At 30.7% G+C, this 14,052-nt stretch overlaps 1 protein-coding gene across 1 annotated transcript; it reads right to left on the bottom strand.

Moving 5' to 3' along the window:
* Positions 1–4,801: 4,801 nt before the first annotated feature.
* LOC105644171 (putative FCP1 homology domain-containing protein C1271.03c) lies at positions 4,802–8,656 on the bottom strand. The gene is made up of 6 exons (XM_012229447.4): positions 8,484–8,656; positions 6,607–7,198; positions 6,394–6,460; positions 5,768–5,953; positions 5,598–5,658; positions 4,802–5,416 (listed from the first exon to the last, which is right to left on the bottom strand). Exons 2-6 carry the CDS (start codon positions 7,023–7,025, stop codon positions 5,256–5,258), a joined length of 894 nt encoding a protein of 297 aa, XP_012084837.1. The 5' UTR covers positions 7,026–7,198; positions 8,484–8,656; the 3' UTR covers positions 4,802–5,255.
* Between the last annotated feature and the right edge of the window lie 5,396 nt (positions 8,657–14,052).

The raw sequence follows: 14,052 nt of genomic DNA, 5'->3' as shown, positions 1-14,052 counted from the left end.
AGCAGACCATTTCTTCCTAATAATGCAACTGAGATTCGCCCACAATAGAGAGATAGTCCCCATTTGCAAACCTATTGCCGCCCTTTTAGATAGCTCTAAATCATGACCATTGCATTTTCTTTTTTCAAAAAAATATGACAACTTGTATTGCCGGTGAAATTTGACTTTCAACCTTACGTCTAATTAGAAATTTATACACATGCATCGTTTGTTTTTTTTTTTTGGTCTTTATATCGTGTTAATCGGAGCAGTAAATGGCATCAATCTCGATTTCAAACAGTTAATTAAACGCTATTAAAACAGTTAATAGCTATCAAAATATATAATGTTGCGGAATAAATTTTTAGTTGTCTCATACACCTAATAATTCTCATATGTCTTATATTTCATGGCTTGATTCCTTAAAGCTATTTTTGATCGAGTATTACCACCACGTCGTGATGGGTTGAAAAGGTTTGAAGTCTGAACCTCCCCATCTCCCCGCTCTAAAAGGAACCATGATTGATATTTACTTATATATAGTAGCAATGGAAATGATAGATTCCTATTTGAGAATGGACATATACCAAAGACTTAAATTTATAAATTTCTTTGAAATTTCAATCAAATTAATACAAAATTTTTGGAAACTTTAAATCAACGAGTATATAAATTAGTTTAATAAAAAAAATATAAAAATTAACGTATTTCATATTTGTGTCATATCATATATTCCGTGTTCTATATCCGCGTCTGTGAAACGTAGTAGAAAATTCATGATTCTTTCACATTTTGAAAGCAAGTTAATTATTTCATACACCAACCATGTAATTTGGAAGAAGTTTATGTTCTTTTTCCTCTGTTTTATATGTATATATAAGCCTTGACACATGGATTTGAGATGAGAGTACAAGTGATTGTGATAGTTAAATTGGAAGGAAGAGAAAAAGGGGGGTGCAAAACCACATGCATAAAGTGAAAGTATCACATGACATGAGGGATGCCTCCTTAGCTTCAATGGGCAGGGACCAGCCAAGCCATCTCAATCATCCAAAACTAAGCTCCAAGAAACTAAGCATTAACTACACTTTGCTCACCATGATTGCCACATGATGTCCCTCACTTATCCCCAAACCACCATTTCAATATTATAGTAAGTCAACAATAAGGGATAACATTCATACCCCACAAGTTTTTTTTGCCTATAATCAGAGAAACCAATAAATCAACCATGCAACCAAGTGGATGACAGTTGCAAATTAATGTATGATATTTGATTCTTGATCACTAGTTACATATATTTGATAATTAAAAAATTAGGGCATGTTAAACAATATTAGTTATTTTAGTAACTCTTAATTATTATAGTAGTTATTAGTTATTTTATCAGCTGTTAGCTTTTAGTTTATAGTTGTTTATATAGTGGTTTAAATTAAAGTATTCAATAAAAATAGTTGTTTAATTAGCTATTTAATTAATTAAATTCAAAAGAAAAAATAATGAGTATGATTGTCAAAAAATTTAATTAAAAGCTAAATCTTATAGTGTTTAACGTTTTCTAAAAACTCCACTCAATTTGTAAAAGCTATTTAAAAATTATACCGAACGCTACAACTACTAATAGAGAGAATATTTTGATTTGGTCAAAACACTAAGCTAACTCAAAAATTATCACCGAATATAGTCTTAGAGTAACATTTTAAATTGCAATTGTTATTAATTCATAATTACAACTAAATTACTAAAAGTAAAATTTAAAATTATTAAGATGCGAATCACTAATTATGGACAGTTAATCGTTGAACCAAACAATGTGTAAGATAATTACAATTCACACAACCTAAAGGGTAAGTTGCCATTCACATTCCAATGTGTTTCAATCATCTAAAAAAAAACACTCAAAGATATAACCTAATAATTAGCACGTGTATAACCTAGTAATAAATCAAAGTTCGAATCTCCTCTCCTGGTATTCAAAATATCATCTTAAAAAAAAGGTGCTCAAGATTGTGTGACCTTTAAACAAGTAATAGTCTTGTGGGTACATTTAAACAAGTAGTAGTTGTATGTTTAGCAAGAATGATATTCAATGTGGGGCAAAGTCAAGATTCCATCTTATCCCTTTGTTCACATGAGAGAGATTTGAACTATTAATTGCTTTAGGCTATAGTTGCACTCTTTTTTATTTTCCAAATTCATACATAGCTAAACAAGCAACTACTAACAATATGGATTTTGGGTAAGTTTTACTATTTTAAGGAGGAACATGCATGGTAATGAGCCTGCTGCCTTAATTCCCAAGTCTAATGCACAGACTTTGAGGAAAGTGGACCCTACATAGCTGAGGAAATTGCATACTTAAAGCCCTTAATTAATTAATTAATTAAGTTAATAATTTGAGGTCACGCGTCTTAAGAAGCACTTTTGTTGCTATAAAAAATTATTTGATTTTGATTCCGATGAAGTGTACGGTTTATAAAAGAATTAAATAGATTGCCAATCACTAAAAATTCAAAAAACAAACATGCAAATATCAAATGGCCAGTTCATCAGAATCATAACTTATATCCACATTGCACATGACACGAGTTGTGTATACATACATACACAGCTAGTTTCGTGATCGGTTTACTGAATCGATGGTTGGATTGATTTCAATGATTCCAATTCAAATCAGATTGATGGCAATATTTAAAGAGGATGAAACCCATTTTGGAAAACTACTTTGCTAATATGAATAAAGATAGTTCAGTGGCAAAACACACTTGCAGAGTTGATCACCATAAATTCAATCTTTCACAATGCAAAATCAGTCTCTTTGCATTTAAAAGCGAGCCGAAATTAGTCAGGTTTGTAGACACTTCTAATTATTTTTAACTAAAAAATTAAATTCTAACTACAACTTATTAATTATATATGGACTTCAATTTCAATCAAATTCAAAATTGGACAACATAAATCCTCCTACCCTACCCCTCTCTTCTTGAACAAGTTTTTTAACAGAATTTTGGAAGTTTCAAATAATGCAATTCATTTACATTTCCAGATAAATACTCAATAATTGAAGCATAATTTACAATCCTCTATGATGGCATCCAAAATTAATGAAAATAGATAGTTAGGTACTTATGTTTATGGACCCAATAGCTAGTAGTTCAATCCACTATATATAACTCATGATAATCCTTTTCCTTGGTGGGTCTGAACATATTGTTATATGTCGTTATAATTATCATATGTATCTCCGAGAGGCCATACCAATGTTAAGAAGACAACAAATTAGCACCATCCCTTTTGAAATTGGCAACCATAGAATATGATGATTTCTATATTGTCTCTTATTGTATGACATGACACTAACAAACTGTACAATATATATCAAGAGGAATGGGCAAAAAATAAACTGTTAGGAGTCAATACTGAATCTCTGTGCAGAAGAAGAAAAATGTGACTAGGAAGAAAGAAAAGAAGCCATTGAGTTGTTCACCAAATGCTTGTACTCAGCTATTTTGTCAGGTTTTTGGTTATTTGGCCAATGGCTTGAAATTGAAAATATGTGTGCAATGTTTCATTTATTAGTGTCATGTGGCTTATCTGAAAGTGAAAATTGATTGTGTAGAAAAATGGAGCATTCCTTGTGATGTCCATAATTCCTGAATTTGATCAAGATAGACACTTTCAGTTTTATCAGGCTCTGGTTGTTAGCTTCTTGCTTTACTTTTTGTAATATCTTAATTACTTATTGAGGTAAATTGATCTTAATTACGTTTTTTTTTTTTTTTTTTACTGTCTTGCTTTATTTTTTCTAGCACATGTGATCTTATCATTTTCAGCTTTGACATGTCAATTATGATTGTTTAGGACATTGCCTTTATATAATGTTTGGTCATTCTATAGGTTTTGATGTTTTGACATCAATATCCAAGACCTTGAAAAAACGTGTTCATTAATCCTCCAAAGGTTTTGTCATGTCAATTTGGTCTTATCAATTTAGTGTATCTTCCAATATTGACATGTCAATTTCATGCCAATTTTCCTCACCCTCCATAAATTTTAACAGTTTAACTCATGTTTGATTGCCTAACAAGAACAAATGAAGTTGGGTCCTCCTATCATTCTTGACATTTTACTTTCAATTGGGTTGCCCTAAGAAAAAAGATAGTGTCCTTTATGTACCATGCGCATGCATTTCCTATCTAATCGGACTAACCTTTTTATGGGTATCAATCGTTTTTATGACTTTTGAGCATGGATGATGCAGCCATATTTTGTATTTATCTTTGGCTTTAGAGCCCGATAAGGGTTCATCCAGGGTGCTTCGTTGTTGGAAAATATTTTACATGTTAAAGACAAAGACAGAGACAGAATGAGTTTCAATAATTTCTGGTGGACCTTTTTTTCTAATACAAAATTCAATTAGCTTTTCCATTCAGTTCTTATTATGATTCAGTTTTGGTTTACAAGAGAACAGGAAATTCTTCAGGTACTGAAAGATATCAGGAATAACTTAATTTTGAGAAACTAGAAATTCTTGAAATTAGTGCCTATATTATGTTTATCTTTTACGATGTTTCAAATTGTACCCTACCAAGGAAAATGACAAATCAGGAATAATCCTGACAGCTTCCTAGAAGCACGCACCATTAACCTGGGTGTGCTCCAACATTGGCAATTGAAATCAGCATCAACAGCAGAAAGAGCAATGCACATGCAATAGCTCCAAAAACATCACATAATTCATCAGAATGTTAAGAATCTTATTCCCAGTGTAATGTCAACATACTAGATGAATCAAATCACTGCTATTATACTTGACAAACAATGAAAAGAAAATCAGATATCTCCCATTCAAAAGCAAAATTCAAATACAATAATATCCATGCAAGCACCACAAAAGACTTGCATGCTTGGAAGTTCTTATAAGGATTGGAATTTGGTTTAGAATGCAATAAGCTCTTTAACATGAATCAGAGAGGTGCTATTATGAAAAATACATGTGATAAAGTTTTCTCTAAATGAATGATATCAAGAACTGATGTCTGCACAATGTCAATCAAATTTTTTCAACTCCAAAAACCGAGTTTAACGTTGATCAGCATATATTTGCAGTAACTAACGAACACTAGTCCTTATGAATGCACCAGAACAGCAATTTGAAGTGTTGATGAACAGCTGTTCCACCCTCCCTCTCTCTCTTCTAGAAAGCTTATGTAAACTTCATAATTAACTAGCAAAACCATATCCAAAATTAAGATTAAGAAAAATTATTTCATGGCTCAGTATGGATACATTGTGTTCATAACCTTCAGGTAGAAGCCCCAAGTTGGACTTCTTTCAGTTATAGGTTTTTGACCAAATGGGTTTTGCTCTACAAACTTTTGTACATTGTCAGCTTCAAGTAATCCTTCCAAATAAACTCTAAGATCACCTCCATCACCTGTCATTAGTTGGATACAATTTTTATTCATTTGCCTCTTCAGGTGATACAAATGCAGTACAACATTCAATAATCTATAGCAACAAAAATGTTTGCAACATTTGTGACATATTACTTAAGTGGATGGAACTCAGGAGCTTAAACATTAGAGAACAGCAGATAGTATCAAAATGTCAATTACCTAAAGCATTATCCTTCAAGTCCTGACCCTGGTATGAATAAGGGAATATTGCAGTATTTACCTGTAACGAAAGATTAACATAATTTTAAAAAATAAAAGTAATTTGCAAAATGTAAGAAATAAATCGGAGCAGCTCATAAGAACGAAAAATAAGGAGAGAAAAAGCTCACAGGATTAAGCAGCGCTTTGTAAGGTGAATCATCTACTAACAATGTATTTGATTCATTATAAAATCCTTTCTCCCAAGGAAGTTCAGGGTCGTGTTTTTCCCAGATCCTCCTTAAGTCCTTGAAAACCAAGGGCTTATGCTTGTTTTCCAGGGTTTTAAATCGTGTCACAGTGCAATGGGATGCATCCTGCAAAACAATAGTGTTTTATTGTGTTATTACCACCTTAAAGGGACTCAATGCACCAAACAATGCAGTTTGATCTTGAAAACAATAGGCAGATGCAAGTAAAGATAATTCTCTTTAATATATCACTTGCTCAAATAACTCCATGGATATATATGAAACTGATATACTTAAACACATATGCTGAACGTTTTAATGCTTCATCTGTTCAATCAGAGAACAACATCATTGCTGAATGCCAATTTACTAGAAGACTAATGGTTAGGCATTAGTTAAAATACAATCATTATTCAGGCATATTACTTGAGAATTAGTTAGGATATTGGCAACAAAGAAGCCAAATGAGGAAGTGCCTTAAAATTCTTTAGTGCTAGCATTATACATACAGATTGTCCAATGGTATGTGCAAACCCTAAGAAAATTTTACTTATAAATGTACTTACCCAACAAAACAGCAGCTTGTGCTTCAAATCTCCCATCAAATAATCAATGACTTTATCAATATTCTTCCTGCACAAATTTAAAATGCCTTGCAGTCAACAACTATATATTGAAATTTGAAACTCCTAGTATTGAAGGTTGAAAGAGGAGTGAAAAATAATCCCAACACCAACAAGAAATAGACAATGAAATTAATAACATAGGTTGAAGATTACTTAGTTCTTGAAGACCAAATGCCCACTTCAAATCTCTCAAAGCAGAACTTTAGGAAGCCAAGACAAAAGGGTCTCCTAAACTTCATGTCTATAAGAACCCCATTCAAATCAAGAATAAGAAGTTTTTTCTTCAAATTTCTAGCTGGTGCTCTTATTGATAAGGAAGCCAAACTTTCTGACAGAGCATTCTCTTTGTCATTAATAGCAAGTGAAGCATGTTTAGTTTCATCCACATCTGATAAAAGAACTGCTTCATCACCTCTTCTATTCAAATCACCACTGCTAGGCAAGCCACCTCCCTCAGCCTCCTTATAAGCTGAATTACATATATCTTTCACATTATATTTTCTTGCGTTTCTTACTCTTGGCTTTCTTTTGTTCCCAATGCTGGCTACTGAAGGACCATTGGCTGTTTCCATGTAATAATTACTAAAACTGGATGTAGAAATTTGAATCTGCTAGCAAGGGAATCTTGTATTTCCCTCGTTGTGAATTACTATCTTGAAACTAGTTGATATTTAACAAGTGAAGATTGTTTTCTACTATTTTCTGATATTCTATGGCCTTGTGTTGCCTTCTCTCAAATGGATTCCTGCAAGTATGGACAAAAGATAAGAAAATCAATTTCAACAGGATTAAGTAAAGCATCCTGCAAGCAAATACAAATACAAATAGAACACATTACAAATCAGGACAGCAATTCAGGCACAAAGCAAAATTACTGAGGAAAACCTGAACCTAAGGCAACAGGAATCTTCTAGCCTAGAAGTTACATAATATAAACCATTTTAAGCAGATCAACCATTGACAATTTTACGTCAAACTTAAGATGTCTAGACATAAAACCCAAGTTGACATGAAAGGCAATGAGAGCACCTCACAATCCTGAATTGGGCCATTGAATGGAATTCCATTTGCATGTTGTAGGGTCTAGGCAATGATAGAACAGGTTTGGATTAAAATTGATAGCAAAGAGGAGGTTTAAAATTGCCGACCCAATAAAACCAATCATAAATCTCCTTTAACACCAGGGTTATGCTCATTTTATAAACACTGTTCAACCTGATCACTCTTCTACTTCCACATTGATGCTTCTATAGATTTATATTGCACATGAGTAAAACCATCTCAAACAACAGTCCTTCAGCTTATCCTCTATGAATACACTCGTTACTGCTCTGCTCCTAAACTGTGGTTTCGACATATCTGCAGCATTCTCATCTTTGAATACACTCATTTCATGCTGCACATGTTATTTGGTTACCGCCCAGAACTCAATCATAAAGCAAATCTATTCGGATCACCATTTTACAGAAAGTTTGAAATGGCATAGTCCTACAATTCTGCATATTAAAAATTCTATCCTTTGCACTCAAGGAAGAAAAGGGGTCAATAAAACGAACTAATATTCATCTAATTTACCACGAGAAAGGAGAAACAGAGTCCAACTTAATTCCTTCAATAAATAAGCTAAAAATAACGAAAACTGATAGCAAAAACAACTAACGAATCGCAAAAGTAATGTTTTGCTAAAAAAAAAAAAAAAAAAAAAAAAAAAAAAACAGGAACTATAAAGCATTAGCACCATTAAGCTTTGAACTTAACACATACATGAAGCCAAATCTTTTCTATTCTAAAAGAGAAACCGCATAAATTCAAATCTAAATAGAAAATAAGAGAAATCCCACAAATACAAAAAAAGAAATAACGTTTATAATCAGAAAAATTCATCAATAGATAAAGAAACAGAATACCATGATTACAATTTGTTCTCACGATAAATTTTTGAAAAAGAAAATTCAAAAAAAAAAAAAAAGAAGAAGAAGAAAAAGAAAACAATATAAAACTGACTTTGAGGTTGAAGAGAGTGTCAGTACCTTCGTCGTGTTGGTGGGTTTCGATATGAAGAGAGATGGAGGAAGACTTGACTTAAAGGAGCATGAACGTGGAGAAACTGAAGAGCCGAAAAAAAGAGCGGAAACAGACGCGCAATTTCGAAGTTCAACTTCTCTTATCTACGGTTTGGTACTTCTGGTCCGGGTCTGTCATACGGCGAGTGAGACAAAAACAAATACGAAACGACAACTAGCTGTGTTTTTCTGTGAACTCGAAATGGCGACGTTTTGTAATAGAAAATATTACGACAAGACCACCGGTTGTACCCTTTTGCAGTCTTGATCAACTAACAATAACAACTTCCAATTTGTCTTTCACATTTTTTTGTTTCTCAAAAAAAAAAAAAAAAAACAAAAATGTACCTGGATTGCTTGTGAGTCCAACACTTGACCATTCCAGTTGGGCTTATTCTCGTAGCCCAGCCCAAAATAATATTCATTAACTTTGTTTTTATTTCCCGGTAGCAATTTTTTTTCCGTCCTTGTGCATGTCAAGGGGAAATTTAAACCAATTGTAATTGAACTTTCTTTTTTTCACTTTTTTGGTTCATTAGGAATTCCAGCGGGCAAAAATGGCAAAAATAACGCGATGGACTATATTGAAAGAATAGCTCTTTTCTTAACCCATCAAGTGAAAACTCTTATATTGCCTGATTAAAAAAAAAAAGATACAATGCATTAAATCTCGTATTTTTCTTAAACCCTCCTTCTTGAGTAAATTCAAACTTAAAATTTATTGATAAAAATCTCAAATACTAACTGGTCAGAGTAATTTTTGAGAACCATAGGCTCAATGAATCGAGCCGGTCAGACCTCCATTTTGCACAAACAACCTTAAATCATTTATGGCAACAACATTTTGTTGGTACCGTACGTAAAATAAAAAATTTTCCATTTAATGTGCACACAAGTGATAGTCCACTTCTTAAGAACCATCACCAATCATCATGACTTCTTGATGGGTATTTTGTGGTCCAAAAATCTTGTTTGGACCACAGATATAGGTTATCAACAAGGTGAGTTGGTAAGGTACATCTTTCACAAAATGGTGTCTTTATAATTGAATTTACAGTTTTAGACAATCAATTGGTTTATTTTAGTTCTTTAATAATTAAATTATTTTTTAAATATGAAATAAACTATAAATTAAAAAAATTAAAATCGATTTATATATGTGCAAAAAAATAAACTAATATTATTGATTGGAATTCCATCATTACTTAAAATGCATATATTAGAAAAATGGTATATTGTTAGACTATTCAAAACAAAAAAAAAAAAAAAAAAGAAATTAATCTTTAGCTATGTTTCTAGATAAAAAGTTAGGAACTTTGAAATTGTTATTATTGAGAGAGTTTTATCTAAAATACTATCTCCAGTCCAAATGTGAAAATATGTATACAAATTGAGAAATAATAATAATAATAATTTTAATTGACCTACAAATTAATCTGAAAATAATCTAATTGAATGAATAAAAAAAAATCAATACCCCAAAGAAAAAAGAAAAGCACTATTCTTGCCATGTATTTGGCTTCCTTAAAAACAATGAGAAGAACTGAAAGATGAGTTGAATCATGTGCTCATACCTTTAAAGCAGAATTGACACGTGTAACATTGAACGGGATCACTATAGGATGATGTGTACATCATGTATGCTATAATTACAAGACCATAAGCTCCTTTTACACACTATATATACATATTAAAACAAAATAATTAATATGGAAATAGAAGATATGATTTTGCAATCTATCTAAATATGATATAAGAGAGGAACCACATGCTTTCTTATGATGTCTTGATGCATAATGCTTATTGGAGTAATACAGAAAGTAGTGGTCCTAGTCATAGAGAGGTTGCAATTTGATTTTTTTTTTTAAAAAAAGAGCTTTAATTAATTAATTTTATTAACTAGTATTAGATCATTAAGTTAAGCCTGCAAATGTATAATTATTCTAGCAATGAAACTACAGTTCTACATATTGTTTGAGTGTAAATTTCTTGTTCAAATAAATATTTTTCTATTTATTACGATCAAGTTACTTTCCTAGATTGCTCAAAAAATGCAGTTTTCGCTTCACATCTTTATTTAAGAATTTATAGGTTCAATTGGCAATAGCAAGAATATATATTCTTTTTTATTTGTGCCAGAGAGAAGTCGAATGCAATACATGTCACTTCTCTTTTTTTTTTTTATAAATCGTATGAAGATCAATCAAATCACAATTGTGATAGACCTAATAATTAGATATGGAAATGACAATTTATCAGGTGAGGTGGAACTTAATATATACAATACTGTGGATCACAACTCACAGTCAAAACTCAGAATAGCAATGACTAATTAAAATGTTGGCATGAAAATATCATTAGAGTTATTAAAACATAGTTAGTAGAGAAAGAAAAGGTGCATGCATGAATCAATTAATAGACGCACATAGTTGGGAAGTTGATAGGTAACTCAAACCTTAATTCATGGGAGGCTATTTATAAAAGCAGAAAGACTAGCTTGTAAACCACTACTTTCCACCATCCTCCATTTATGCATTGCTTAAAGAACCCAAAAGACTTCAAAACCATTTAAAGAAATTAAAATTTCCAAATTTCAGCTTTTATAGCAACTCCTGCAGGACTATACAAAGGAAAGTGTTGGGGACCATATGATTTTGAGTCTCTCTGCAATTATGTTATCATCATCCAACTACCAATGCGAGCTTGAAAAGAAAATTCCAACGATGTTTCTTAATTGGTTAGGGTTAGGGTTAGGGTCAGCTTAGCTTCCCTTTTTTTATCTTTTCCCTTTCATGTTCTTTCTTCTTTTTCACTCAAAAGAAAATATGTGTATAGTAGCAGTACTGAATTTGAAGTTTCATTCATGAATCATGTGCAATTCTTTTTTTATTTATTTATTTAAAATTTCCTTATATAATACAAGAAAACATATTAATATGGAAAGATCAATTATTGAATAAGATGTTTTTTTTCGTAAATTTTAATATTAAAAATAGACAATCTCTGACTAATCTTAATAATTTTTGCTCTCATAACAAGCCACCCTATAAATATATGTATATATCAAAATTTGACCTAAAAAAAGAAACCCGAAACCTTTTTTTCAATAATATTTCTTTTTAGAATATGAAAAAAGACTATTATGACGAAAACAAAGTATGAAGAGTTCAAAAAGTGGTCATCATGATAATATTCACATGCACATTCCCTTCTCTTAATTGCGTTCGGAAAGTTATATAATGTTACAATAGTCTTTGCAATGACCTATATATATATTCAAGTCTAAAGAGTTATTATCATGCCATTCTTAATTTCTATCCTGCTCCTATTTTGTCAAACACATTATTTCCTCTCAACTCTAAATAGCAAATGTAACAACAACCAATAAAAGGCTATTCGTCATATCCATAATAAGTAGAAATTAAGTGCTATGGCACACCCTCCACGTTAGCGAACAACTTTTATTAGGTTTAGGAGTGATCAATAGGAAAAAAAAAATTATGAGAAGAAGCCTAAATCATTGGTATCCGGACTCTATTATCAGAACGACTAAATCTAGCTCGGAAGTAGTTACAATTAAGCCTCTTCGCCTCTCTCCGCAGATGTATTTAGTAGAGATCGAATTCAATAGCTCTTTCCATATGTTCAATCTACATTGCTAACTAAGAGAGCGATATCGAAAAAATTACAATTTTATAGATATAAGATAAAAACGGCTATTTTTTATTTAATTTTGTTATAACATTTATTGAAGGAATTTGAATATTGAAGGAATATAAGGGAGGATGTTCTTTCTCAATTTGGAAATTGGTCAAACTATAAGATAAAAAGGAAATAGCAATAGCCCTATACTTCAATTGAATTTTATTATTCAGAACCTTTGAATTATAAAAGCATATTCCTCTTGACGCTTGAGCATAGTGCAAATTCAACGATATTGTATATCAACATAAAATATGGAATACTTCTAATTTTTACTATAATATTATTCAATATAAATTAATAAGAAAGTTAGTAGAGAATTTTGAATTTTTTTACAGTGAAATTTCTTAAAAGAAAAATACTTCACTCGCACTCATCCAATACCTTTGTAAATATAATTTTTATAATAATAAGAACAACAAAACAATGCTTTTTTTTAAAAAATATTTATGCAATAAATAAATGATCATTTCTTTTACAATGTCGTCAAACTTAAAATTGATTATCTCTATTACAATACTTTCGGAGAGTTGTACTTCTGTAAATGGTTGGTTTGATTATAACTGAACTGAATTGATCAAAACTAAATGATCGAAAATTTTATAATAAAAATCAAACTTATTGATTTTATAAAATAAGCTAAATCAAATTGAATTAATTCAAATTAGTTTAATTTTTTTATTTTGGAATTTAGTTCAATATCTATTTTTAATTCAAATCAAATTCCAAGATAAATCAAAATAGATATTGAAAAAAAATAATATATATTTCAATTTTAATTTAATTTGATTTGATTCAATACATGTTTTGTTTAATTTTTTTCTGAATTTTAATAAAAAAATCGAAACAAATCGAAATAGTTAAAAAAAATTAAAATCTTCAAAACAAAACAGAATCAAATTTCCAAATCAACGCAGTTAAATCCAATTTTTGGATTAAAACCAAATCGTACTGACCCCAGTATACGCATATAAATTTAGAATAGCATTCAAAAAGCTTACTAACTTCAAAAAGAAGATGCCTTATTTTCTAGCCTTTCGGTTTTTTTTTTTTTTTAATTTTTTTTCTCTTTTAGTTGGAAAGAACTAAAGTGTGGTCCCCTGTACCCAAAAAATAGAATAACGCGTTGATTACACCCCTAGAGAAATTAAGTGGACCACAAATTATTTTGAAACCACATCTAAACAAGCCGAGTCAAATTTGAATTTATTAAATTTTAATTTCCATGGATTTAAAAATTTTAGAATCATACTTAACTTTGAATTTTGAGTTTAGTTTGAAAACTTTTGAACTCGATCTCGACTCAGGTAAGTCCAAAATAAATATTTTATATAGGTGTATATATAAAACACGATAAGACTTAACGATTTTGATTCGAGAGTAAGCTAAATATCATTACTCTTGAGATCAGCTCGTTTACTAAATAAATTGATTCGAGCTTGATTCGTGTCGAATTTTTACGATTTAAATAAATCGAATTTGAACAATTTGTCAACTAGCTTGACACATTTACATTCTTAACATGACCAACAAATAATCACCAAAAATCCCAAAGATTAGTAAATAGTAAACACTCCTATCATCATCCCGTTTCATGTGAGATTTTCCAGTTTCATTTTTCTCATTTTAATTAATTTTTTTCTAATTTTATCATTTTTCTAATGATATTTCGACTGAGTAAGCATTAGTTATAAATAACACTTGCTTATTACCGATTTACTAACTCATCCATATACCAACTCAATCCTCATGTGCCACCTTTTTTTTTTTGTCAAAATCTAATACTATTTTGTCTTTTAAAAAAAACATATAAATATTATTATTTATCCAAATA

Source organism: Jatropha curcas, chromosome 4 (genome assembly GCF_041381405.1).
Source record: "Jatropha curcas cultivar XTBG-Jc1 chromosome 4, XTBG_Jcur_1.0, whole genome shotgun sequence".
Taxonomy (NCBI): Eukaryota; Viridiplantae; Streptophyta; class Magnoliopsida; order Malpighiales; family Euphorbiaceae; genus Jatropha; species Jatropha curcas.
Note: the sequence above shows the minus strand (reverse complement) of the source record. Positions and strands in the feature narration are given on the sequence as shown.

Coding starts and splice junctions, on each gene's coding strand:
- LOC105644171 (XM_012229447.4), bottom strand. CDS start 7,025: ATGGAAACAGCCAATGGTCCTTCAGTAGCCAGCATTGGGAACAAAAGA. Junction 6,461..6,606: donor ATTTGGTCTTCAAGAACTAA/GTAATCTTCAAC, acceptor AAATTTGTGCAG/GAAGAATATTGATAAAGTCA. Junction 5,659..5,767: donor ACAAAGCGCTGCTTAATCCT/GTGAGCTTTTTC, acceptor CTTTCGTTACAG/GTAAATACTGCAATATTCCC.